Genomic DNA, 27052 nt, shown 5'->3' on the forward strand with positions numbered 1-27052 from the left:
CTACGGAGAGTTGGGTCGCCTTGCCAGAAGTGGCGTACATCTCTGTTGCATGCCCTCTGCTTGGCTGATCCAATCTGCCCCAGCAGCAGCGGCCATAAAAAAAAAACAAAGTCTATGGGGGAAGGCAGGCTTGGAGGGACATTTTGTTGGGTCACTTTAAAGCTTTTTTTAAAAAAAAGAAATCATTTTTCCACCCAATATTTTCTATCGAACTGTAAAAACCAAAGCTGCTCTCTCTGTGGACCTCACGTCGTGTCAGTGTGAACCTTCCAGCTGTGTTTTAAGGGCGTTGTGGACAAATTAATAACAAGAATACTCTAATTTGATTGCTCAACATAAGTTATTCTTAGAGGCTCAAGGCTGCGATGGTTTGGGCATGTGCAGAGGAGGACAGGAAGTTGGAGATGGAGCTGCCAGGCAGGAGGGAAAGACCACAGAGAAAATGTAGTGAAGGAGGACGTGAAGAGGGTTGATGTGACAGAGGAAGAGATGGAGATAGAGGCAGATGAGCCGCTGTGGCGACCCCTAAAGGGAGAGGCTGAAAGCTGAAACATGGGTATTGTTTTTGTCGGGATACAAGAAAATTGCAAATGTGAAATACGTGTAATTTGGCTTTTGTATCACATGATCTCACCTTCCTGCTGTTGATTTGGAGGAGCCAGTCCGTAGAAAGCTGACTAAAAGGCAAGATTTAAAGCGAGATGAGCTAAAACAAGTGACCTCAGGTAACAGATGATCAGCTCCGAGGCGAAAGATTAACCACGATTATTCTGAACAGTGAATCATGCAAGTCTAATCTAGCTGGAGCTGGAAATGAGCATAATGAAATAATTTAATGAAAGAAAAATGTTGACTTAAAAGTTTTACAACTATTTCTCCAAAGTCACTCTGAATGAGGAAATTGTTCACGTGTGAAGGCTTTCTCGTGGGGGTGGAGGGGGGGTTGCCTGTGATTAATAGATTGACTCTACAATGCTTTCCTCATAATTTCAGGCATTAGGTGAGGATTTTTAATGACAAATAAGCAGCATTCAATTAATTACACAATCTCAAAGGGGATTTATGGAAGAAACAATCAGTGCGGGGCAAAAGGGGGAGAAGAAGCTATTTTTCACCGAGACAGACTGCCGTGAACCTCGGGTTAAGAGAGCTTTCCGCGCCTTCACCTTCCTCCTCCCATATTTCGTTCCAACATTCATCATCGCAGGAGTTTTAAAGAACACACAGGATAGTATTTCACAACCAATTCCCTTTTTTCACTGCTTTAGGCCACAGCGGGGAAATAAAAGTTTTAGTGGATAGTCAATGGTCCCTCGTTGTCCGCCCTGGGGTTTTAGCAGTTTTCTCAAAGAGACTGTATTTGTTCAACAAATTACTGAACTACCTTTTAGAGGCACCAAGCTGGAGAGACTTAATGCCACTTTGTGTCAGAGTGGGAATGTTCCTCCTAAAACTCTATTACAGCAAATTGAAATTAGCGGTTTGAGCCAACTGTGGCACATTCGCGGTAATATTCATTAGCGCTCTCGGTACCTGTTGAATCAACTAATAAACTAGGCTGAAGCATATTTTCCGGAGCCAAGCCAGGATTCCAAGGAGCTGTTTTTACCGCACAAAATGAAACACAAAGGAACAACTGCAGAAACATGTTTTGTTTTTGTTAAATTGACATTCCTCGTGTGGTTTTCTTCACCTCACATCAGATGGTTCGTTAATGCCGAACACGAGGCTCTGGCACATACAGCGCGCATGCAGGTATACGTCCAAAACGAGAGGAACCACTCTCTGATCTTGAATGTTAAACGCGCAAATGTATCTTCATTTGAGATAAATGAGTCATGGGCTTTCATGGAAAACACGAACCCTCGGGCTCTTTGCTAGTTACAAAAGGATTAGATCTGACATGCAGGTCCTGCACGGACGCATTTGCAAACTTGAAGTAGAAAGCAGCAACCCCTTGCCACTTAAGATTTTCCCATACGGCCGATCTAAGGCTTTTGGACGTACAGAAGTACAACCCCAGACTCTCATGTTTGAAAAGTCTCTTCCAGTCTAGACAATCATAAAGCTACGTGCTACGTTTTAAAACAATTTGAAGGTTGACTCAGAGTTCAGTAGCCTGAATCCTTTAAAGAGCAACACAGGAAGGAGAATTTCAGAATTATCCCCCTTCGACACAGCAGCATGTGCTCTATTAGATGCTAGTGCTGAGCATTTTGTTTTCCATTATTGGATTACTTAAGCAATATCTGCCCAATGCAGGTGCCAGGAGGCTTATTTGGAAAATCAGGCTCAAAGGAAGCTCTAGAGTGAAAAAAACCTAATCTTATTTAGCCTGGACGACATATGTGCCAAGCAGCACTGGGATGTATCAGCGAGATAAATACTGGCTCTGAATTCTCTGAGGGCATTCGGGGAGAATTTAGACGTCTCGATTCATAGTTTCTTAAGAATTGCATGCATGTATGTTTATACTCTGCGTGCTTTTCAGACTTGTTGCTTTAATAACTGGACCTGCCACTCATGAATGTTACTTTATGCTCCCAGTGCCAGGGGTCATCGCTTTCACTTGCATCTCAACTATTCCAAGTATTCTACCCAAGGCAGTGCCAGCCCATTTATATGCTGGAAGCAATCTTAAGGCATTAGTGGAGTATTTATTTATTTTTTAACTCTGCAAAGCCTCAAAAATGTAAAAAAAAAAAATTGCCTTCATATATGAGCTTTAATTCATATCATTTTTGCTACAATCAGCATTTTTGTGCAATTTATTGCTCACAGTTTAGCTTAAAAAACATGCTTAAAAACATCAGGCTGATGTAGAAGTCTCAAAAACTCTCAAATATGATTCAGTTGGCGTTATAGGGTTAAATATTGTTTCATGCCACCTGCTAAAGCAGAAAAAGGATTTTAAGGAATATTTAAGAGGTTCTAAAGTAGGAAAACACCATCAAATGTCCTAGTTCAGTGATCAAAAATTAATTTGGGGACACGTTTCACCTCTGCCCAAAGTTAATGGGCAGAATGATGGATGGTGTGTTGAGCTAAGCAACTATGTCCAGGTTCAAGATTGAGGTTGTTCAACCAAGCTGCAGGTAGCTGATAAAGCAAAGGGTGGGCTCAGATTCAGAACCTGTCACTCATTAGGAGCTGGATTGTAAAGTGCATCTTTTTTTTTTTAACCACAGTATAAAGTGTACCTTGTAAATAGAGCAAGGAAATCAACTGCGACGTGGGTGAAAGTGGTGAAACATTAGAGCGGAGGGGAGGGAGAGAAGAATGGAACAGATGCCGTCATAGAATTGGCACAAAATGAAATTGCTGCCTTCTTTTGTTAATCAAGAGCTCTTACGTCTGGTTGAGTAATTTTGTTTGTGTGAAAACAAAAGCATAATTAACAGTTCCCTCTCCGTGCCAAAGGGAGAAAAAAATGAACATGTCAGTGGAACAGGAGCCAAACAGAACATTTTATTGACGGGGATTTAGGTCGTCTCTCGCAGCGTTTTTAGAGAAGCGTGAACAAATCATACAGGTCACCGTATTTTTTCATAAAACCTTGTTTTATTTTGCTTTCTTTAAACATCAAGAGCGTTAGCACAAATCATCTTTAGGCAAAAACAAAGTTAACCAAAATTTTAAAAAGATCCATAAACATATGAACAATCTCAAGCCTGCAGCGCTGGAGCAAGTCTGCCTCTTAATAATTATAGTTATTTGCTATTCATCCTTTTTTCATTTTACATACTTTATTTAAATTTCTCTGTCCTTTCTCCTAAACTGTGTACACAGAGTTCTTTTAGAAAACCGAGTCGAGGCAGGCTAATGTATTAGCAAAGTCGATTCCAAACAATGCTCTCGTATTGAGTAAAATCCCTGTATGATTAATATGATTAGCACTCTAACCCTCCTAAATTCTCTGATCTTCTTTCTCACTTGTTTTGGATTTTGGAGCATTGAAACAGCTTTTTAATCAGTGTCCCTCAACTTCAAATTATATGCTACGGTGTGGTGGGAAAAATGGTTTGGGCTCAGACGGCTGAGAAAAATAAGCACTACTGTCACACTCAACATGGTTGATGTTTTGCGGCTTCTTTTCTTTTCTGCTAGTCTCATCTTGGGAGGGGTAGCGAGGATCAGATGGATTTCCTGAATTGGGCAAAAATCATCTTTAGGACGACGACAAGAAGTGGTGTAAATAGTTAAAAGACGTCCACCTGAGCCAAATTCCTGCACGTTCATAACTGACAATCTTTTGCGAAGACGGGATACCAAAACACAGACTCCCGTGCTGCTGCCACAGCAAGTGACCTGTGACAGCCTCTTTGAGGAGATTGTATCCACTCAAATATGTCCAACAAGTATACCTTTTTATGTCCTTAGGGGATTTTCCCCGAAGAATAACCTCAACCACGAGGGTGAAAAGTCTTGTTCCGCTTGGGGAGAAAAGGGGTCGGACCAAATCCAATCCTTGTGCAGCAACCACAGAACTAAAGCCAGAATGTGACTGGAAAGGTTTATGTTTTTATGGTTTTTATACTTGGAAAGTCCGGTGCAACAAAGGCTTATTTTCTTCTCGGATTCCTTCATCGGGTATTTTTGGAGCCAGCTGCGATTTGCCAAATGTGATTTCAGTGTCACAAAAGAGCATCCATAACTCACGATATGGGGAATGTGTTTGTTTTTTCAAATTTACACTTCATTTCACAACCAATGTGTGCTGCTTCTTGGTTATTTTTAGAACAGTGTGTAGCTTCTTGACATCTCTAGTCCAGTGTGTGACTATCAAGATTTACTACACATAAATTGTCAAACTTACTTTGCTTAAAGCTGCGAAGCTGTTAACGTAACTAAATGCGATGCCAGGCAACACCGGCACACTGCAGCGTTGCTTTGTTAAAAAACCTGTGCTGTGTGCACAGCTTGACATTCACCGGATAAATGAAAGTGATAGCGAAGACACGGTTGAACGTCTGCTGATCCTGTGTAGGTGCTGAGCAGGAGAAACAAACAGGCTTTTCATTTTGATGTCTGAACCCAGTGTCACACAGCTGTCAACATGTAAGTGCGTGCCAAATTTAGGCAGCGTTTCTGGCCTTATGTGCAGGTCCACATGCCTCACAAATGAATTCGTGTCCATAGATCTAACCACGTTATTTCTCTAAGACACTGTAAACGTCGCCTTGTACAGCTACCTCGGTGTTGCATCAACTAAAGTACACTTGTGAGGAACTGATTGGCTAAACGGCGCTTCTGTCAGTTCAGACTACACCAAGTCTATTTAATTAAATCCTGAAAAAAAGGGTTTTTGTCACTCTGGTCACTAAATCTTTTAAGTTACAAGTGAAAAATGACAAAAAAAAAATGAATTTATTGCTGTACTGAAGCAACACTTCAGAAACTTTAATGGCCCCTGTTGTCATACAAGGAAAATGTGATTTTACTTATGCTCATATTCTGTATGAGTGATCAATAGATATAATCTGCTAATGGGGTGAGTTTATGTCCAATGGCCTTATGTCTTCTGCAGAAATCTGCTCACTGAGGTACTTTTTGAGCCAATGTCCTTTTTATACTCATCCAATACTTGGCAACACACACTCATATGGCCTGATAGCCTGGCAGTGGCTAATGTGTGCAAATTGTCATTGGGAGTCTTTTTATATCAAGCACCAGTGCTCAGCACTTCTTTAGAAGGTGACTTCAGCATTTCTCTCCCTTCCATCTCATTTAGTGTGTAGATCCATTGTTGAATATACAGTATGGGTCTGTAAAGCAGGAAGTGCCCTTGTCTTAGGGTGTCCTTGAGATTGCAGTCCGGAGCCAGGTAGAATAAGCGAGCGAGAAAAATTTTGTAAAAACCATTCCGCTTTTTACCTGTTAATTTCACCCTTCAGGTTTGACTTTCATTTATTGCACGGAGCGGCTTAGCACTGTTTTCATGGCACCTAGGACATAATGTATTCACCCCAGCCTACACATTCAACAACAAATGCAAGCGCCCCAAACTTTTCCAGTTTCCCCCCCTGTCAGGATGCACTTGAGACCTTTTAAGTGGCACTGAAACAGCTCCTTACTGACAATCTCTGCAAGTCGAAAAAACTGCAAACCACTTGGTCTCTGCTTGACTAATTATTTCAGTCTTTACCTCTAATGCCTTGTCAATAAACCACGTTCTTCAAAAATGTGCAACATGTGCGATTAAAGAGCAATTAATGTGATTTAATTTTGCTCTCTTAGCCTTATAAGGAGAACGCTGCAGCAGCTCTGTTGACATGAGTTGTTAATCTCAGCAGCAGCTTCCAATTGTGTTCAATTTCCCCTTCCTTTATTTATTATTACAATGGTAATTCACTTCACTATGAAATAAATGAGGGTAGAGCTAAGAGTTACAAGCGGCTTGAGAATATGAATGTAGTTGCGTTTGTTGTATCTAAAGTTTGGGATCTGTGCGAGGAAAGTTTTCAGATAGCTCACTGTCGATGTCGTGGCTTTGTGACCATTCTTGATGAGTGCGGGTTCACAGCTGTAAATTACATTTCTGGCCAAAGTAGGAATGCATGCACGAGGCCAGAACTATTTGTAACAAATCATTAATTTTGTCTGGACGCACACTGGCTGACTGCACTAAAAATATGGTTTAGCGAAATGTAACACTCATTTAGATAATATGGCTTTGGCAAAAGTGCACGTTCACTTGACCCCACATTTTTTTTCCCCTCACACAATTCTTTGGTGATACTGTAGTTAATCAGTAGGCTGAATCAGTCGTGCAGCTGTGATTCCTCATGATTTTGCAGAGGACACCATTTACAGTTTAAAATGAAATGTCCCCTGCCCCTCTTTTGCAGTCCTTAAAGCGGCAGCACGAGAACAGTTCTAACAACTTACAGGATAGCTAAATTATGATCTCTTGAGCACTTTGTTTTAGAATACATTGCATTCTCGTGAGCGTTGCATTTTAATTCGCATGGATTGTCACATCTAATTACTATATTCAACACGCATCCCTGCTCATAGGCTTGCCTCTGGCTATTGTGTTTGATCAGGTATACTTTGGACTCACTGTAGAATCAACTAATTGTCTGTTCGACCTTGAACAGGCTGGAGGGAACCTGGACAGGAGCTACCATGTACAATTAATTCATTTCCCCTCCCTCCGTGTCTTTCTCCATTTGAATGAGCAGTGCACTTTCTCACATTAAACTGCTCTTTTATTCCTTGATGGTTGTTAACCTAGAGCTTTTATTGGAGCTAAGTGATTGGGACCAAGTACTGTAGTACTGCACCTTTTTTGCAAAATCAATAGTTAAACATATGTGACCATTCTTTACATTTATATGTTGATGTTTTACCAAACTCACGCAGAATTACCAGTTTATATTTAATGGAATGACAACTGAGATTTGTAACGCCTGTTTGCATCTTCTAAACACTTCAGACTGAGTCAGTGTTTAATTTGTAGACCTGTTTTTTCTAAGGTGATATATGCTGATGGAAAATGTTAATAGTTCTCGAAGACTATTAAATGAACATTAAAAAACAATAGACTGAACATCAATCATTTAGCCACCCTCCGTGGGTTATGAATCATGGCAAAAACAAGTTCCCAAGGGAAAAAGAATAATATTTGAATAATTTCTAAGTACTTTATCCAAAAATCAGCCCTGTTCTTTTTCTTGTATACTTTTCTAGTATTTACAATGTTAATTAAATAAGGCCACTGTGTGACGGAGGCGATTTGATTAAGTGCTTGCTGTTTTTACGAGCATCTGTACTGTGCCAACAACAAGCAGACACAATGCCAGATAACTGCAAAAGTTTAACAAGAGTAAAGCCACAGCATCTTTCATTACCTTAATGGAAGCTGGAAATGATAAAGATAACGTATACTCTCGGCAGCCACAAAATTAAAACTACTGACAGGTAAAGTGAATAACCCTACGATGTGGCTTTCTGCTGGGAATCCTCGTTTCCTGGCATTTAGCTGCTTGGTATGACACACAGCTTAACTTTAAACCAATTTCAGCATCACTCCCTGATGGCAGAGGCCTCCTGACATCAGAACAAGGTGCTCAAGGTTTTGACCCAGCCTCCAAACGCCCCAGATCCCAATCCACACAAGCTTCGATGGGATATGCCAGAAAAGCCCAATTAACCCCCCACCCCCACCCAGAGAACCCAAAGGGTTTGGAGTCATTGTTCCAGTTCCAGAAACCAGATGCCTCCCATGTCTGTGCCCTGACAAGATGTCCTGTATATCTAAAAGCACATATTGGCAAAGAAAACAACTTCTTTTAAAAGGAGTGAGTGCACTCCATAGGCTTGGAAATGATCAAAACCCTTTAAAAAGCCTATAGTTGTCCATTTTCAAAGATGCAGCAATCTTTACCTTACACATCAGTTCAGTCGGGGACACAGAGTTGCATTGGAAAACTTTTGCAGCACAGTCTGAAATCACTCATTTGCAACACTGTGTGTTTCTGAGAAGATTTATCCATGGCGGTGGCTTCTCATGCCAGATACCCAAAAGCATTGTTGGAAGGCAGCCATAATTGTCGTTTGGCTGTGCTGCAGACTATGGCATCTCAAAGCTGTTTCTAGTCTGATGTCGCCTCATGAAAATTTAATGAAGAAATAGTTTCCAAAAAGGTGCCGTTTACGAAAGCAACAGAAGACACTAATTAGCGATATCGCAGCAGGGAAAGCAAAAACTTAAAGATGTACATAAACCTCATTGGCATTAACAGTAAGCAGGTCTTGTTTGGCAGGTTAAGACTTAGCCAACGTTGAAGAGTGGCAGATATTTTGCATATGGGGGATCTTGCGGTGTAGACAGTGTTTGAGTCTGCAGCCTCTCAGAGATCATCACTTGCTTCAAAGTGAAAATACTTCCTGTTGGAAGCTGTGAGCTTCAGACAAAACTGCTCTGGGCTTTGATTTTCTTTGTTTTGCTCAAAGAACATGGTTGGGGCAAAAGTGCAGCGTGAGTTATTTTCTATTTTCTCACTTCTCAAACGGCAGCAAGATGTTGCTCGCCCTTGTTCAATCAGAAAGTTGAGACGTGCGAGGGAACAAGACAGCTTTTACAACACGGCAAAGCCACCTGCCATCACCAAAGGACATCGAAGCTCTGCTGCACGTGTAGCCACTGAAGCCCCATCCTTTCCCCCAGGAAAAGAAAGAGTAGCATTTATATGCTGTGGATGGATTACATTATTATCGCTCTCATATCGATTACTCTCAGGAGTCGTTTAACTTAGCTTAAATTAGCTTAGCATAAAGACTCAAAAAATATAATTGATTCCTATTTTTAATTTACCCCAAGCTACCTAAGCTACCTATTATAAAATTCTTTCCTTTTTTTTCATTTATTTCCATAACCCAAGGTTTATTTACAGTAGCTGCCTTGTTAATGTTTTACGCTAAGCTAACTAGCTGCTAGCTTTAGCTTATTGTATCGTATTTGTCATTCAAAAATGCTTCTATATATACAAGCTATTTCTTTAAATGCTAAAGATTTTTTCTTCTTTTATTTTCCAATTATCTCTTCCCCCTCCCTAGCACAAAATTTGATGCTATGCTCAGTTCTGATATATGCCACAATGTCTGTATAACCTATTTGCAGAGGACCAGCTGCCCCCTGGTTTCCCCACCATAGACATGGGCCCACAGTTGAAAGTTGTGGAGCGAACACGCACTGCCACCATGCTCTGTGCTGCCAGCGGCAACCCAGACCCAGATATCTCTTGGTTCAAAGACTTCCTCCCTGTCAACACCAGCAACAACAATGGGCGCATTAAACAGCTCAGATCAGGTAGGTTTCCTCTGCTGAAAATCTAATTACCGGACAGGGAAGTCTTCTTTCTTGTTTTCTTCTATCTGATCTGCTCCCCCTATTGTATCCTCTGTTCTTTCATCCACTTCTTCCTCCCATAATTTAACTTCTCATTTGGCTTTTAATTTTGTAGGTAATGGCATTGTTTCTACTATTTCCTGTCCTCTATTTTCTGTACACCCTGGTGTGTTGTGTCCGTTTGTGTGTCTCCCTTTGTCTTCCAGTGTTGTCATGGGCTGTTGGGATTGTTCCCCCTCCCTCTGTGTTTGCTGGCTTCTGCCCCAACTTCTGCCCTCATTGCTCACTGCTGTGACTTTTTTACAATGAATTCTTTTGCTGTTTTCTGTTGATTTCCTTTCCACTGCATTGGTGCAGAATTTTTTAGAACCATTTTCTTCATGTTCTTATGTCTTTTCTTTTAACAATTAATATTCAACATTCGGCTTCATTCAGAATCTGCAACGGAGTGCGCATACTTTTAAAACAGGAAAACACGCTCCCTCCCCCAAAAAATCGAATGAATGTACTTTTGTCTAAATTTTACTTTCCAAAAGGTATCTTAAACTAATTTGGGTACATATTTGCTGTTTTTAAGGCCTTTTATGTTTAAGAAATACATTTAATTTTGGAGACTATTCAGCCACAGTAGTGCGTAAAACTTCGTAAAGCTTTTCCCTCTCCCCCCAGCCCCTTGATTCATTGACTTTAGCAGTCCTTGCTTTAATGTTTAGATGCCAGCTTTGCTTTTTTTGCTTGTGACACACTCCAATATACTCATTATATATATATATATTCAAGTTTGATTTTAATATCGCAATATAGAACTTATACATACATATAGCCTGCAACTTTATTTAGCAGCTAATATCAGCGCATTAACCTAACTACTTAAATTTTAAGTCTTGTGTGTTTGACCCCCTGTCTTCACAGATTTCACAGCTGTTCTTTGTTAAATCATCGTGTTAACCTTACCTCTTTGCCTACTTGTTTTCAACAGAACTGTGTAGCATTAATCCTTTTTGCTAACGTGCAACTCAGAGTTTATAAAGCATTAACAAAACCTTGTTAACTAAACTTACCTAAAGAATATAATCATATTCTTATGCTGTCTTTCTTCTCTCTATATTTTTAAATCTACAGAATCCTTTGGTAAGTGCTTAGCTCTAAAGCGCACATCACCTCCACTAATTTCCATGTTCCAACAACTATTAAAATGCATGGCATGCATTTTACTAACAGATAGTTTAGTCTCAGGGCTACTACTAGAGGCACATACACTCTCCCCTCACCCCACGGTGTCCTGTCACTACCAGCTGTAGCGTCACCCAATCTGGCGGTTATCCAAAGTTTAGCTTAGCATTGTCATATACTGACCTGGATAATGATCTGTCCTCACATGTTTGTAACTCACTTACTGACCCACCGCTTACTCACTTAATCTTTTAACACCAGCACATCTTAGGCATGGAAATTTAAAGAACCTTTAGAGAGGTGACCAGCTCTTCTTAGCTCAGGCCAAGCAAAGGGATCACACTTTTTTTTCTTTAAGTATCTCTGCTCTCAATCTTACACACCACAAAGTCCTGAAAGTCTTTCCCTTCAGTAGATGGTCTTCAGAAGCCATTGCCACTTCCAAAATGGCACCTCCCCGTGGTACACCAATGTGTCTCTCTGACCAGTGATTTTTCTATGATGAATCCTGTCTTTCTTTGCCAGTAGAGTACAGAAAAAAAAGTTCTTATTCTCTTTCTCTCTCCTTTCTCTTTTCCTGTAGTACCTTTATTTACGTACCCTGTTAAATCTAATTTGATTCTTCTTCCAAAGCCCCCAGCCTCTATCTACACGTACTAATGCTTCTTCTTTCTAATCTTATTTGCATTCATATTATCCACCCAGGTGGTACACCAATAAGAGGTAAGAGTGCTGAACTGACGTTCACAGAATGAAAATAATACAAATTCATTCTTGCTGTCAATCCATCCATTCACTTGAATCACCTCCATTTCTGTCCTGTTTACCAAGACTGAATCCCATTTCGTTCATATGGACCTTCCTTCTTATTTGTCCTGTTTCGTTGACTACGTTCGTATTTCATTTTTCTGTCTACGCTTTATTTACTCTTTGTGTTCTCGTTTTAAGAGCCCGTTTAGCTCAGTTGCGATATGCTTGCCCTGGCTCGAATAAGCATATCCAATGACAATTATTTTTTTGAACTCTATTTTTTTACGTTTCATTTTTGTTTTCTTTTTGGCCATAGCGAATCATGTGTCCCTCTTTTTGTCCAACTAAAACAACCAAGCATTTTTCCCCCTTAGCTGTTCTTGTTCAGCACTAAAAATATGCACAGATGCTGTGGAATCACGCAGGCATGCTGACGACAACATTGCCTCTCCTCTGCTTTTTTCTCCCAAAGAATTCTTTCTATCTTTGCAAACTATTTTTTTTCCATTTCTTCTATTTGCTTTCCTCTCCTGTACCTCTACAAAAAAGCCCAAACAACCACTTTTTTGATAAAGTTTCTACGGTGCTTTTTTTCTCTTTCACCTATTTTTCTTACTTTTCTTGGGTTTGGAGACTATTTTACTTTTTGACTTTTTTTCTTCAGGGTTTGGGAAGGCAAACAAGTAGAGTCTGGCGAGGACCCGATTGGCTCATTTTTGCCGTGTGACATGGAGCTGGAGAGCTGTTGATGCATAAAGCCATTTTTCCCTGGGTCATGTGACACCACACTGCTGATCCCATTGGTGGATTTTTATGGGTGTCTTTTGTAGCTTTCACAAGCTAAAGCAGTGGCTGGTTACATTCTTGTCGGCTCAGGCCGGTATTTTGAATTTTGTCTTCTAATACAATTGCATTTTATTTTTCAGCTAAGGGTTGTCAGAAGGTTGTAAGTTGTGTCGACATACATTTCTTCGCTAAGATTTGCATGTCAAAACTTTTGTTACAGAGGGTTATATGGTGCTTTTGCCTTGCATAATACGTTCAATTACATTTTTTCCAGATGTCTCAGCAGCATTTTTCAATTTTTTGGTACGAGCTGCATTTTTTTTGAAAAGTCACTTCACTTAAATGAAGTCCCAAATTATTCTGCAGGCAGAATAATACACCTGATTTGTGATTGAATATGCTAAAGTTCATACCTAAAATTCTTTTGTTCAATTGTCTTCCCTTGTTATGCTGCTTTCTTATACTGTAAACCTCTTTTGTTTGATCCATGTTTCCCTGAAGTAGTATCACTCATCCCCATATTGACCAGTCCAGTGATATGTTGTACATTGACGGGCTTGCCCCTATTTTTCAAAGTGACATTTTTTTTTCCATTGGCGTTAGGATGAGTGTCTTGTTAGAGCCTATAGGTAAAAAAGCTTCTCTTTTTTTTTTTAAGAGATGATCAAGAGGGTAAATATATTAGCGACTGAGTTTGGTGTTATTTTTCTTTTTTTTTTCCCTTTGGATTTGGTTGACGATGTGTTTTTTTTCCTTTCTTTTCTCGTGTTGCTACTTTAGGCTTCTTGAAGGAAACTATTTGCATCGCAGTGTTTTGCCTCACTTACAGTGCGATTGCACAGTCTCGATTTCACCTCAGCCAGTGGATCAGGCTGTGACAATAAATGATCGAATATAATTTATATAGTTTATAAACATTTTATTCATACATTTAATTGGATATCGATCAATTATAAGGTTCATTTCACTGATCTACTGATGCTTAGAAGGACAAAGAAATCTAGAAATGAAGGGTGCTGACGTTGACCTCCATGAGGTCAAACGAGCCCGTTGCTTTTTTGTTTGTTGTTTTTTTTGTTTGGTTCTTTTTTGCTTGTGAACTTGATGCTAACGACATAGCTTTAACCAAATATACTTTGCTACCCCGTTTGCTATTCCCAACCAGGAGCCCTCCAGATAGAGCAGAGCGAAGAGTCTGACCAGGGGAAGTATGAATGCGTGGCGACCAACAACGATGGAACCCGCTACTCTGCCCCAGCAAACCTATATGTCAGAGGTAGGAAGCGCGCGTTAAGCACCACCAGCATGCTTCTGTCAAACATTACATTAACTTTCTCTTTACGATTCAAGAGGAATTTTTAAATTAGCCAATAAAGTCTGCAGGGGCCACATCGTGTGACTCTTGTAAGTATGCTTGATTTGTTAAGTTCAGGTTTTGGTATTGGTTTGTTTTTTTTGTTTTTGCACTTGACTTACCTGCACTGATTTGAACCTAAAGTGCTCTTTTACATGTTTCTGGCCCTTTTCTCTCTCGATTATCCTGAATCTAACACTGCTTGCTGTTTTTATCTACTAATTGCTTTTGAAACCTAACTGTTGGAGGCGGATGTCCTCCCTCCCCTCCATCAGCCCTGACTTTTTTTTTCCCAGCAGTAAACAGCTCCTTTTTCTACCCACTGGTCAACAATGGAAGGACACCTTTAATCCCATTACCTTTGCAGCTGACGATGAATATGTTAAAACACCAAATTCGAGAGTTTAAACTGGAATATAATATTTCATTATGTAACAGTTGTGAATTTTGTTATCCTGCAATAAAGATGAAATTAGCTGACAAAAGAAAACAGTCACAGCTGCACAGCCTCTGAAATATAAAGCTCATTGGTCTAACTCTTCTTACTTACTTCTTATTGCACTTAGTATGCAAAGCTTTTTTTCCTTCTATATACAAAACCCACTGTTTTTGCTCCAGTAATCTAGAAACTTTCCATGTTAGGACCTATATATATATATTTATGTATATATATACAGTATTATGGGTAGCATTCATTAATTATAGTTTCAAAGTATTTTTTTTTATAAGCTATGTAATCAACTTTCATTAATATTTACTATATTTGGAGCTAACCACATGACTTGAGCAGACGATATGTTTTTTTCTTCTTATTTAGGAGGATTGAAATTAGACAGGTTAAGACTTTGATTGGTAACATTGGTGCTCTTGGGTGCAAGCAGCTTCCTGCGCCCTCCAAACAGAAGGTCCTTCTAATTGTTCAAGTAGCATCTGAACACCTAAAACATGGCCTTTTTACTCTCTGTGTTTCCCTTGTTTTTCTCCTTTCCTTATTTCATTTTGTTCTGCATCAAATTCCCCACATCCCTCAGAGCTGCGAGAAGGTTGGTGTGTTTTTTACTTTTTGAACACAACAGAAACAAGTGTTGTTGTTTTTTTAGCTACATTTTAGAGACGTTTAAAATAAAAAACTGATGTATTACTTTAGCCTTTTTTTTTTAAATTTTTTTTGCTTCTTTGAATATTATTTTTCTCTGCTGTACGTTCAGTGTCCATGTTGCCATTGAGAATGCCTCTGGTCCTTGCTTGACTGTCCAATAGGTGGTGCATGTTTTGCATCTTGAGGTGGGGTTTTAGGAATGATATTTGCATCTGTCCGACGGTCTATTTGCATGGTCACCTGTTAATGTTTGGACTAGCCACCCCTTTCCCCCAGCTCCTACCCTGTCAGTGTTCCTGCTTGGTTTCTCTGATGACTAACAGCACAGCAGGGGAATAGGGTAAGGTGGTTAAAAACAAGAAAGAAAAGAACGAGGCTAAATGACAAACAGCATTAGGAAGATCGCTGTCTTTCATTTATCGGTGCTTAGAACTAAAACCACCTCCATTCACGTGGATGTCAAATGTTTCTCTGCATACAAGAGTTTAAGCCTTAGTCTACACAAAAACTTCCCTCTAACAGAAGTCTGTCACAGATAAAAGCATCTTTAAGCGAAATCCACCGTTTGTTGTAATTGGAATCAAAGGCAGGCATCAAGCTCTAAAAACAATCCTGCCCTTAGAGATGATCCACTTCCTCAGATGAGGATGTTTCTGCGCAGGAAGTCATGAAAGAATGATGTATTTAGAGCGTTATCCACAAGACTTGACAAATGTAATGATATTCAAATGAGCAGGATAATATTATGTCTGTGGGGAGCGTGATCCAATTGGATATTAATTAAATATTGAGTGAGAGAAACGTTGTATTTAATAATGCAAGCAGTTCCCCTAGATTTCCTGTCTGGAGAGCTGCCGCCTGTTCAACAGAATGGGCTCTGTGAATTAGTAGCAGGCAGCTGCAAGAGCACGTCTGAGTTCTAGTCAAATATAGCACAAGTAACTAGCTCAGACTCAGCGTAAGTGTAGCTGCAAATATTCCAATCTTTAGAAGTGATTTATTCCTTCATTTATTTCTTCCAGGTTTGCTAAATAATTTATTGAGTAATCTATTTTGAATTCCATGAGCAGTAACACTGACTTTACGTTTTATTTAAATCCTCGCTAGAAGTTGTACAACAGCACCTGGTAGCACCAGCCTCATTTCCTTTGTGCCTACGTCCCCTGGATAAACCTGAGTGCTAAGATGATGTTATCTTCTTTTGTGGCTCTCTGTTCTCCCTTAGCTTGTGCTAGCCGCAGTTAGAGCAGTGTAACAGTGTCAGGCTAACCTCTCCATTTACACCGAGTGACACGATGTCTTCCCTCTGACCCCGTTACTGCTTCTTTTGCCCCCGCAGCCCCCTTTCCCTAGACTCCCTCATGTGGTTGCCTCCTAAAGCCAACATTGTTCTTGTATGCATGATTGATTCTTGCTCTCCTCCAGAAGGCCTCGATACCATTCATGTGTTACCGGCGTCACACATTAACATTCATCTTTTATTGGAGCAAACCTGCACAATTAAGAGTAATTTAATCTAACAATATTTTTAAAAAAGAGTGGCCGTAAGAGTGAAATGTATCACATTATTGCAGGAATAGCACATTATAGTGCATTATTGATGTGCTGCAAAACTAGTTTCGGAAGTTTCATTATATTAGTGAAGAAAAAAGTAACATTACATTGAGCATTTCAAGGGGATGTTCCCTCCCAGATCCCAAGCAGATACAACGCCGATATTTGATGATTTAACCCTACAGTATATCGGCTGATACTTTTCTTTCAGACAGATTTCTGTAACATTTGCTTATGCCTAGTTATTTATCACTCCTTGTTAGTAGTTTTTATTCAATAAGCTTTTATTTTTTACAATAAGTCTTTAATCTGCTGATTGTTTGCAGACTTCCCTCTAGTGGACAAATTATGCAACATCATTATATATGCTGATACCGATATAAGAGCCAATAGCTGATATTGACCGATAAGTTGGCTGCACCAATGCATTGTTCGAACCCTGCAGATGCATCCGTCTTTAAGTGTGTTACCCTCCTTTTAGGATTGAATCCTTTCCTATAAATCCCTAACATGGCACATCATTTCACAGCTGTCAAACTGAATGACGTTTCTTAGCCCTTTCTGTCAAAATGTACTGAGAGGCATACAGTCATACTGAAAACAGTTTGAATTAGCATCATAAATGATTTTGATTCGTTCCCAGGCATGGATTGAATTGTAGAATCACTAACTGTAATTATTCATGCTTTTAGCGGCAGTATAACTACTCCTCTTAATAAATTTCACATTTATCTGAGGTGTATAGCACAGATCCACAGTCTAAAGTCAGTTACCTTTTTAGCCATCTTTATAGCATTGTTAACAGTGCATTGTAGTGACTTTAAAAACACGAGACACTTTTCCCGTTTGTCGCGCGTGAAGCCTTTAAGTGTATGACCTACATGCCCATGTGATGTGAGAATGTGATGCGGCACATTGTCTCACATCAGCTGGAAGTTTGCAGCCTGAAAGTTGTTTGTTTGCATACAACTGTGGAGTGCTGTCGACTCTCCAGCACTTTGTGCAGTTCTGTACATCCGTACTGATGGTGATGCAGTTTTTTGTGCATGGTGCTTGTGTTGTTGTTAATCCATTCGCCACTTAATCGAAGTCTCGGATCGCATGAGAACATTCATAAATGGAGAAATCTTAGAGAATTTGACACTATTAAACATTTAAGAGTCTGTTAATATTCTCATTAAAGAAATTTTTTCTTCTTTTTGGGGTGAATGCCGTTTTTCTGTAAAGGTTTCCCCTGATTCTGCCTGGTTTTCATGCTATTTTCTTGTCTTTTTTTAGTGCGACGGGTGCCACCGCGATTCTCCATTCCACCTACAGACAATGAGATCATGCCAGGCGGCAGTGTCAATATCACATGTGTAGCTGTGGGCTCCCCCATGCCATATGTCAAGTGGATGATGGGAGCTGAGGATCTTACGCCGGAAGACGATATGCCCATTGGACGTAACGTCTTGGAGCTTACGGACGTACGGCAATCGGCCAATTACACATGTGTAGCCATGTCAACCCTCGGGGTCATAGAGGCTGCGGCACAGATAACAGTGAAAGGTACATGTGCCTTTAATTCTTCTTCTAATACTGTAATCAAAGACTGTAATTTTCATAGAAATGCCAATGCTAGAGGCAAAGGTATTAATAGTTCAGTTCAAGTGCTTTTCTTAGAGTGTGTATTTACTTCAAAATACAGTATGCCTCCAGTTTGCAGCTAATATTTGTTAGTAATCTATCCGAGCAGCGACTACTGGCAGTGCTTTAAAGGAACTTATTTACCTCACACTGCCACGATAAGTCATCTGTAGAGGATTCCTTAAAGCTTTAGACAAGCCCTGGCACCAGCCTCGGTGCATTAGATGCCAGGCTGAGAATATAGTGAAGTGCTTATCTCTCAGCTGGAGAGCTACAGAGCCAAAAGCGCACCATTTCTGCGAGCAATTTGTAAGAAAGGAGGGGGCATGTTAGAGGGTGAAACATAGTGAGTATACTTTGGTGTAGACATGGTACTTATCTGTGCGTAATCATATCTACACTGCAGTGTGTCAGAAAGATACCCCCGATTGGTGCCGCCATGTTTACGAGCACACCGGGGACAGAGCCACGCACACAGACATTCAGCTTTGTTTTTCCAAGACATAACACAGAGATATTAGTCACAATATAACCCTCTGGCAGGAGCTCCCCCAAAAGCATACTTCAGATGGTGTATAAAGACAATCTATTGCCCTGATATCTTTTTGCCATGTGCCACGGTGTGGGGAATTAAAGTAATAAATTTACCTGTTTAATTATTAAAGTGATAAACACTGGGAAACCCAAGATTAACGACAACATCGCTCCGAAATGCCGAACGTGGAGTGTACAAGCCTTAAATCTCACTCATTAGATGATATGTCGCTTTTTTCTTCTTCTTTTTTTTTACACGACTGTAAACTAGGAAAACTAAAGTAATATTAAGACTATCCACCCACCTAATCAAATACACACAACACAGTCTCTTATGACTCCACATACACTGTGGCTCATCACTTTCGTGTGCAGCGGTCTGGTAAATGAAAGTTATCAATAAAAGTCAACTATCAACAAATTAAAATAAAGTCTCTACGGCATATAAAATAAATTCCTCTACCAATATGTGACTTTTGTGTGTTTTGCATTTTTATTAATATTCATTCCATAATTATCATCACAGCGTTGCCCAAGGCTCCTGGTATTCCTGTAGTGGAAGAGCGCACAGCCACAAGCATAACATTGGCTTGGGACTCTGGCAACCCTGAACCAATTTCCTACTACATCATCCAGCACAAGTCCAAGTACTCGGATGAGTTGTACAAAGAGATTGATGGCGTAGCCACCACTAGGTACAGCGTCGGGGGCCTCAGCCCCTACTCCGACTATGAGTTTCGGGTGGTGGCGGTAAACAACATCGGCCGAGGGCCACCCAGCGAGAGCATTGAGGCCAAAACTGCTGAGCAGGCACCCAGCACCGCACCGAGGCAGGTCCGAGGTCACATGATGAGCGCCACCACAGCGTTCATCCAGTGGGATGAGCCAGAGGAGGCCAACGGACAGATCACGGGCTACCGAGTCTACTACACCATGGATCCCAGCCAGCACCCCAACCACTGGGAGAAGCAGATCGTCCGGGGGTCTAATATTGCCACCATTCAGGGCCTCATCCCAAATAAGACCTACTATATCAAAATTTTAGCCTACACTTCAGTGGGTGATGGGCCTCTTTCTCCAGATCTTCAAATCATTGCAAAGACCGGAGGTGGGTTTGTTTTTAAATCATTAAGAAAAAAAAAAACGCCAAAGTGACAATGAATGAAAATACAAAACCGGAAAAAGGCTGCTAAAAAGTATCGTTACTCTTAAGCCCGCAATAAAAATTTTGAGTGTGAAAAACATTTTTAGCCAGTAATCTTAAGTGAGAAGGAGCGATTCAAATGCCTCGTTGTTTATGTTTCACGAAAAAGTCCTGTGAAGACTATCGCAATAACTCAACCGCCAAGTGGCGCGTGTGTGCACGCGTGAATGGATAGTGCAAGACACGAGAGTAATGAATTCATCTCTTCACTCTAATTTCAGTTCCGTCCCAACCAACTGACTTCAAAGGAGAAGCCAAATCAGAAACGAGCATTTTGCTGTCGTGGAACGCTCAGACGCAAAGTGGGCAAGAAAATCAAGTGACAGGATACGAGCTTTTATACAGAAAGAGAGATGACAAAGAGGAGGTAATTACTTTCTAATATTAAGGTATTTTGTCAACTCTTAAGAGTCCATAATGCTTCTTAACACATTAATAAGGTTCTAACCATTTTTGGGATTATTGTGTTTTATAATATTATTATTTGCCTACTTATCATGTTATTAGTCTGCATAGTTGATCTATCCTTACCAAGTAAATGCACGAATATGCAGTTGTTCCACTGTTAAACTTGAGGTAAATCATGAAGCATTACTTCTAAGTAGAGATGGACCGATCCGATATTACGTATCGGTATCGGTCTGATACTGACGTAAATTACTGGATCGGATATCGGAGAGAAATAAAAAAATGTAATCCGATCCATTAAATATCAAAAAAGCACCTCACAAAACTCGGCTCATAACCGTAGCACGTCGGCGCAGTGTGCATCACCCGATAGAGCGGCTGTGTGTATTTGTAGCCTCGCTACCAAACCAGCATTTCATCTCCGAGGAAGTTATCCCAGAGAGAAGTAAAGCAAGTGTGTAAGTTCATCTCTGAATGTTTGTAAAGCATTCCCACGTTAAGCTCAACAACCGATATATGGAGCGACTTCCTCTTCTTGCTGCTACTTCAATCGTAAAACTGATTAATGATCAGCTGATCGGCTTTTCTGTCACGAGTCCGTCTCTCTTCTTTGTTTTTGGCCCACTTCGCGCCAGAAAGAGGAAACCAGCGGCTGAACAACAGCAGCACATTTAATCTTGATAAGCTGTTGTTAGAATTTATTTAATATTACTTTCTACACCAGGATCTTTTTCTACGTAGCTGACGGCTGGTAACTGTGCAGGGGCGGATTTAGCAAAGTTTAGCCAGGGGGGCCGATAGGGCATGAACAGGGAAAAGGAGACACAAAGACATACTTTTCTTTCTTATTCTCATTTAAAATGTCTAGCTTTTAATAAAAAATTATCTGAATCTTACACCCAAAGTTTTAATCTTATGTAAAATATATAGAAGTCCATTACTGTATATAGTAACTGTTAAGTCTAATATACCCTAGTAAGCTGTAGTACTTTTTCCTTTGGGAAAGTACCATCTGTGAATTCTGCAGTTCTGTTGAAGAAAGATGTTGAATCTATTTAATTATTCTTGAAAAAAAATTTATTTCTGTGCATTTTTTTTTCCCAATTATCAAATTAAAGTTGATTACGTCGATTAAGCATCATGAGGCGCAGGGTGGGGGGTGGTTCCCTATTTTTTCTTTTGCTGGGAGTTTGCAACCCTATTAGTTAGGTTGCTTAATATTTCTGCTAACTACTCTTTAAAATACCAGAATAGGGAGGATGGAGTAGGTTTAAGTTTATTAGATTGATCAGTGTTGCTGAACTATGAAATATTTTGTTGTATTTTTTACATACAGGTATAACAGAATAGCTTTAGTGTTGTTATTTATTTAAACTTGAGTATGAACTTATACAAAATGCAGCAAGATATTAAAAAAACAGTTTTATTGATTAAAACACACTATATCGGATTCATATTGGTATCGGCAGATATCCAAATTTATGATATCGGTATCGGTATCGGACATTAAAAAGTGGTATCGTGCCATCTCTACTTCTAAGATATTGTTTATTTCAGAGGTTTAACTATGGATATAACTGTTACTGGTAAAATCTGTGACTTTAGTGAGACAATAACTCAAATTAAAGCTGTCTTAGTAAAAACCTATCGTTTGATTTTCCTTCTGTTCTGCTGTAGTTTAACGAATCTTATACACCAAGTGACAATGCCACCCTTTCCTCCCAGAAACGAGTCAGCTTTGAGCCGACAACAACGTACCTACTGAAGGACTTGAAGCCCTTCACTACTTACACTTTTCGGCTGGCTGCCCGAAGTAAACACGGAGTTGGAGCTTACACCAATGAAATCTCTGCAGAAACTCCACAGACACGTAGGTCTTCTTCCTTATCTGACAGGGTTGAAACTATCTGGGAAGGAACACATTTTCAAATGCATTCAAAGTTTTATGTGGGCCGCAAAAGAAAAAAAAAATCGAAGATGTGACAAAAATGTCAGAAAGGTCCTTCTGAGCACAGATAAACCAAATAAGATTTTTTTCCCCCTTTAAATGTTTGATGCATTTGAAAATAGCAAAGCTGTAAACACTTAAAATGGAAAATCAGTGTAACAAAATCTACCTGACCATGCTGTATCCCCCTCCCCCTTTGAAAAGGTTGCATGGGCAGTGTACCCGGGGCTTTCCTGTAAAGTCAGGAGACGAGGTTATAAAAAAACTGCGGGCTCTCCACCTTTGTTGTGCAAAAACAGGCGTAAATGAACGATAAAGCCTTGAATTATTTATGTGAATGCCCACATCTGTGTCTCCTTTTTTTCTCCTAAATGAAAGGGCATAGCTGGCCTTTAGGAAGCCTTGTCTCCTGAAATTGCATGTCAGCCAAAAAATAAGAGAATAGAAATGTTTTGGAGTCTGTCTGAGCTTTCTATGTGGCTACAACGGAGAGAACCAAAGCAACTTTTTTTTCCCATTTTCTTCAAGAACTCTCACCTTAATACTCAATTCAGATTTGAACGAAGAGCGTTCATGAGTTTCAATATCATAGAAAGCTCAAAGCGAGTACTGCCTTTGTAGTTAGGGACACGTTCACCCGAAAGACCTCAGATTTATGCAGCTGGTTAAAATTGGGGGAGGGGGTAAAAACAAAAATTGGAAATGCAGAGAATTGCCAGCCTTAGATTTCTTATAGAAAAATAAATGAATGTTTTTAAAAAGAAGAGGAAACTTCTGCGTATCTGACCTAAATCTGAGGGCTTTGAAAGACAAGGGCAGGGATCAGGTAGGTATAAAAGATCACAAGTTCTAAGTTGGCTCAGATGATGTCGTAAATGATGTAGTTAACTTGGAAAGAACAGTGCATGCCAATGTTATCAGAATCTAATAAATCAGTCATGTCTCCTTGGGAAGTTCTCTGTTGTACAATCAGGCTTTTACCACAAACCAACAGGCTTCGGAAAGGTTGGTGACAAACACAATATATTTTTTTTCTATTTTTAAAAATAGTTACAGCATCAACCTTTATGTTTTTGGATTGATGGTAACTGCTTGCCAAATTTTTCTCAGTCTGTTTTAAAATGGTTTAACTTAAATGTCATCTGAAGTAGGTGTAGCTTTTTTTTTTTTTCTTTCATATTTACGGGATCTAAGAATATTAGAATATGTGATTTTTGTCTTCTTTGTTTTTATAAATTTGTGTTGTTCATGACAAAGGTAGGTTACATATGGTAAATCAGTCCATTTAATTTTCCCAGTCACCACCATCCATTCATCACGAGTTGGTACACTTTTGTGTTTGTCGTTACCTTTCATTTTGCCTTTATTTGTGTTTTCCACATTTCACTGATTTGAAATGTTTTTGATTTACCCACGTGTCCTTGTGCTTTTGCCTCATTTTTTTATCATTTTATTTCCCTCTTCTTTTTTTCCCTTGGTTTGGTCAATTCTACCATCATCACCCTGAACAAAACAAAAAACTGAAACTCCTTTCAAAACACAAAATCCAAAAAAAATAAATCCAACCCAATGAATGGCCTCACCAAAACCCACCAAAACCAAACCCCAAAAAACAAAAAACCTGCTCCAAATCCAACCCGACAACCAGAACCCTCGGGCCCACCTCAGGAAGTCAAGTGCTATAGCCCCAGCTCCACCAACATCCTGGTAAGTTGGCGGCCACCACCTGTCGAATTACAAAACGGGATCATAACGCAATACGCCATCCAGTACGCTGCGACCGAAGGGGAGGACGCGACTACTCGTCAAATCGTCAACATCCCTCCGGAAAGCACCCAGTACCTTTTGGAAAACTTGGAAAAATGGACAGAGTACCGTGTGACTGTCACTGCTCATACAGATGTTGGAGCAGGACCGGAGAGCCTGCCGCAGGTCATCCGCACAGAGGAGGATGGTATGTGTTCGCTAAAACAAAGCTCCAGCTGCAATTCCAGTCTACCCTTCTTAACCTACCCTGTCAAATACTAACAGCCTTGCCTATATCTACAAACCCCCCTCTTCTCTTCTACCCTCTCTGCCTGCTTCTAATATGACTGTCGACACTCAGTACTTTTAACCCTATTTTTGGACAATGCTTTTTTAAAAGAAAAGAAACTCACTTTGCAAAAAGCACAATTTTTTTGGCTTTTTTATATCCCCCACCCCGTACGCTGCTCAATTTCAACACATGGTATGGCATTTTCAGCAGAAGGCCTCCAAAACTTCCAGTCCCAACTGTCATTTTTGAAACTTTTACCGAATGTCATCATATTTTTCACTTTTTTCTTTTTTTTTTTTGAGAACTTGACAAATTGAGGACAGTGGGCAAAACAGAAGGTGGAAGATTTTTTTTTTTTTTTTTTTGAAGGCCATTTTTTAAAAAGTTTTTTTTGTCTCTCGTCATGTGATACAGTCATTTTTAACCCATTTTTTTCCCCTTGCTCCATAGCCAAAATTCTTGCCGTGCTTCAAGCAGTCGAAACTCTTGAAGCCTCCTTTGGCTCCACTTTTCTATTTTGGCAAAAAGGCATTTTTATTCCATGTTTTTAAAATCCACTCTACCCATTTTTAATGTTTCGACATTAGGTCAGTTGTCAGACCTGTTTTTGCGGTTGGTTTTTACCCCCTCTCCTTACCATTGTTGAAATATTGATGTCATGCAGTGCTTGTTGCAGTTTGCTGCACTTTTGTGATTTTTATTTTTTATTTTTTTGGTCACTGCAGCATTTTGCGCTACGGCTTTGGGCGAGATTCAAAAAAAAGAGAGAGAAAAAAAAAGGGGGTGAAGGGGTTCTCTATAATTTTCACCTTTTTTCTTCTATCCCATGGTGTTCCTCCAGTTCCTAGCGGGCCACCTCGTAAAGTTGAGGTGGAGGCTGTCAACTCCTCATCAATTAAAGTGATCTGGCGTTCACCGATGCCCACCAAGCAGCACGGTCAGATCCGAGGGTACCAGGTGCACTATGTCAGGATGGTTAATGGGGAGCCCACAGGACAGCCAGCCATCAAGGACATCCTGATTGATGATGCCCAGGTACAACACCCCCACCCCACCCTCAGCCACCCACCGCATCTGAGACACATAGTAATGTTTTTCTCACTCACAATTGCAAACTATTATTATGTAAGCCTGATTATTTATTCAGCTTAGTTGTAACTTGTTTTGCCACTAATGAGAATTCAGTTGGACACACAAGCTTGTTTATCTGTATATGGATGATCATTTCTGGTTTTGCTGTAAATATTCTATGAAAAAAATTGTATTTAATTTATTTAGTAGCTGTAGACAAAGACTGTGTGTGTGCATTTTATTTCCAGTGATTAGTGTCTATGCCTTATTTGTTGTCTCTTTTTCTCTCCATGTTCTGATCTCAAAATCAGTGGGAATATGATGATACAACTGATCATGTGAGTAGCTCAACTTCACGAAATACAAATGTTTTTTCCTGCTGTCAACCTCTGCATGACCGTACATATGTTAACTAATAGGTTGAGTGTTATTTCATCTTTAATAACTGCAGAAAGGAAGCTCATCTGAAGCTTACCAAACTGCAAGTGCTGATGAACAAAATATAACATGAAATAAAATTTGAACTTTTGTAGTTATTTATTAAGTAAAGCTTTTCACTGTGATCCCTGTCAAGTCACACATGCCTAGAGTTGAAGTATATGTGATGCAGCATGTCAAAACCAGGTCAAATAATAATACAGAGAAAATACAGAGAAAACCCCAACAATCAAACAACCCCTCAGAGAAAGCACTTGGCAACAGTGGGAAAGAAAAACTCCCTTTTAACAGGAAGAAACCTCTGGCAGAAACAGGCTCAGGGAGGTGCAGCCATCTGGTTGGAGGTGACGCTTTAGTTTATTTTTGGTGACTTTTTAACTTGAAGATGTCGAACTGTGTTGCCGCTTTGAATTATTGTGGTTTACTCATGTGCAAATGGATAAATAGTCACGTGTAGTATGTTTGGAAATGGTTAAACTTCTGATAAAAACTCGACTAGGCTTAAAAGAAGCTGCTGATCAAGCACAATTCACCTTCTACAGACGTAAAAGTTGCCACCATCACCAAAGGGGTAAATCTTGCTGGGCGAACAGCCCGGTCACATCCCCAGCCACCTGCTGCTGCGCTCAGTAGGGTCTCTTCCTGTCAGCAAAGAGGGAGAGACGATTTGCAAAGAGCTGTTTATCTGACAGTGAAGTCAAGATAATAAACACTGGAAATATTGGAAAGAAAGGTTGTTCCTGATTGTGTTGTTTCTTGGCTACAGCTGGGATTCTCGATCTGCATCTTTGGCCAGCTGTTTAGCGTGCTGCCTCACATATGCTAAAGGAATGTGTTCGTGAAGGTTATTTTAACATCACATCCCACTTCTGTTTGCTTGCATCTGCATAATAACACATGAGCATCCTGCAACTCAAGTCTTGTGTCTTCACAGGAAATGATCATCACAGAACTGCAGGCTGAGACCACGTATTCTGTTACTGTCGCAGCCTTCACGACAAAGGGCGACGGTGCACGCAGCAAGCCCAAGCTGATCACCACCACTGGTGCAGGTAACAGAACCATCACTGCTGACACATCTCCACTTTGCGATGCTATAGTATTGCATCTAATAACAGTCAAACTATTATGTAATATCCTAAGCATTATTTACACTTGTCAGTGAGCACAAATACAGCTAATTACTGTCTCATTAAGAAACAATAAGTCTTACCCA

At 40.0% G+C, this 27052-nt stretch overlaps 1 protein-coding gene across 21 annotated transcripts in view; it reads left to right on the forward strand.

Annotated features, from left to right (window-relative positions):
• ptprda (protein tyrosine phosphatase receptor type Da) overlaps nucleotides 1-27052 on the forward strand; it is a 414186-nt gene that overhangs the window by 351119 nt on the left and 36015 nt on the right. For 5 of the 21 annotated variants that reach the window (XM_087837434.1, XM_087837442.1, XM_087837479.1 and 2 more), the window contains 12 exons: nucleotides 9626-9814; nucleotides 11732-11749; nucleotides 13728-13838; nucleotides 14948-14959; nucleotides 17848-18117; nucleotides 19256-19837; nucleotides 20155-20300; nucleotides 22067-22211; nucleotides 23938-24243; nucleotides 25169-25362; nucleotides 25710-25736; nucleotides 26771-26888. In XM_087837434.1, coding sequence (XP_087693560.1) covers nucleotides 9626-9814; nucleotides 11732-11749; nucleotides 13728-13838; nucleotides 14948-14959; nucleotides 17848-18117; nucleotides 19256-19837; nucleotides 20155-20300; nucleotides 22067-22211; nucleotides 23938-24243; nucleotides 25169-25362; nucleotides 25710-25736; nucleotides 26771-26888 — 2118 coding nt within the window. The remainder of the gene's footprint in view (nucleotides 1-9625; nucleotides 9815-11731; nucleotides 11750-13727; nucleotides 13839-14947; nucleotides 14960-17847; nucleotides 18118-19255; nucleotides 19838-20154; nucleotides 20301-22066; nucleotides 22212-23937; nucleotides 24244-25168; nucleotides 25363-25709; nucleotides 25737-26770; nucleotides 26889-27052) is intronic. The other 16 variants (XM_087837468.1, XM_087837473.1, XM_087837527.1 and 13 more) reach the window with 8 other exon arrangements.

This window comes from Neolamprologus brichardi, chromosome 3, assembly GCF_056152115.1.
Source record: "Neolamprologus brichardi isolate AB-2024 chromosome 3, ASM5615211v1, whole genome shotgun sequence".
Taxonomy (NCBI): domain Eukaryota; kingdom Metazoa; phylum Chordata; class Actinopteri; order Cichliformes; family Cichlidae; genus Neolamprologus; species Neolamprologus brichardi.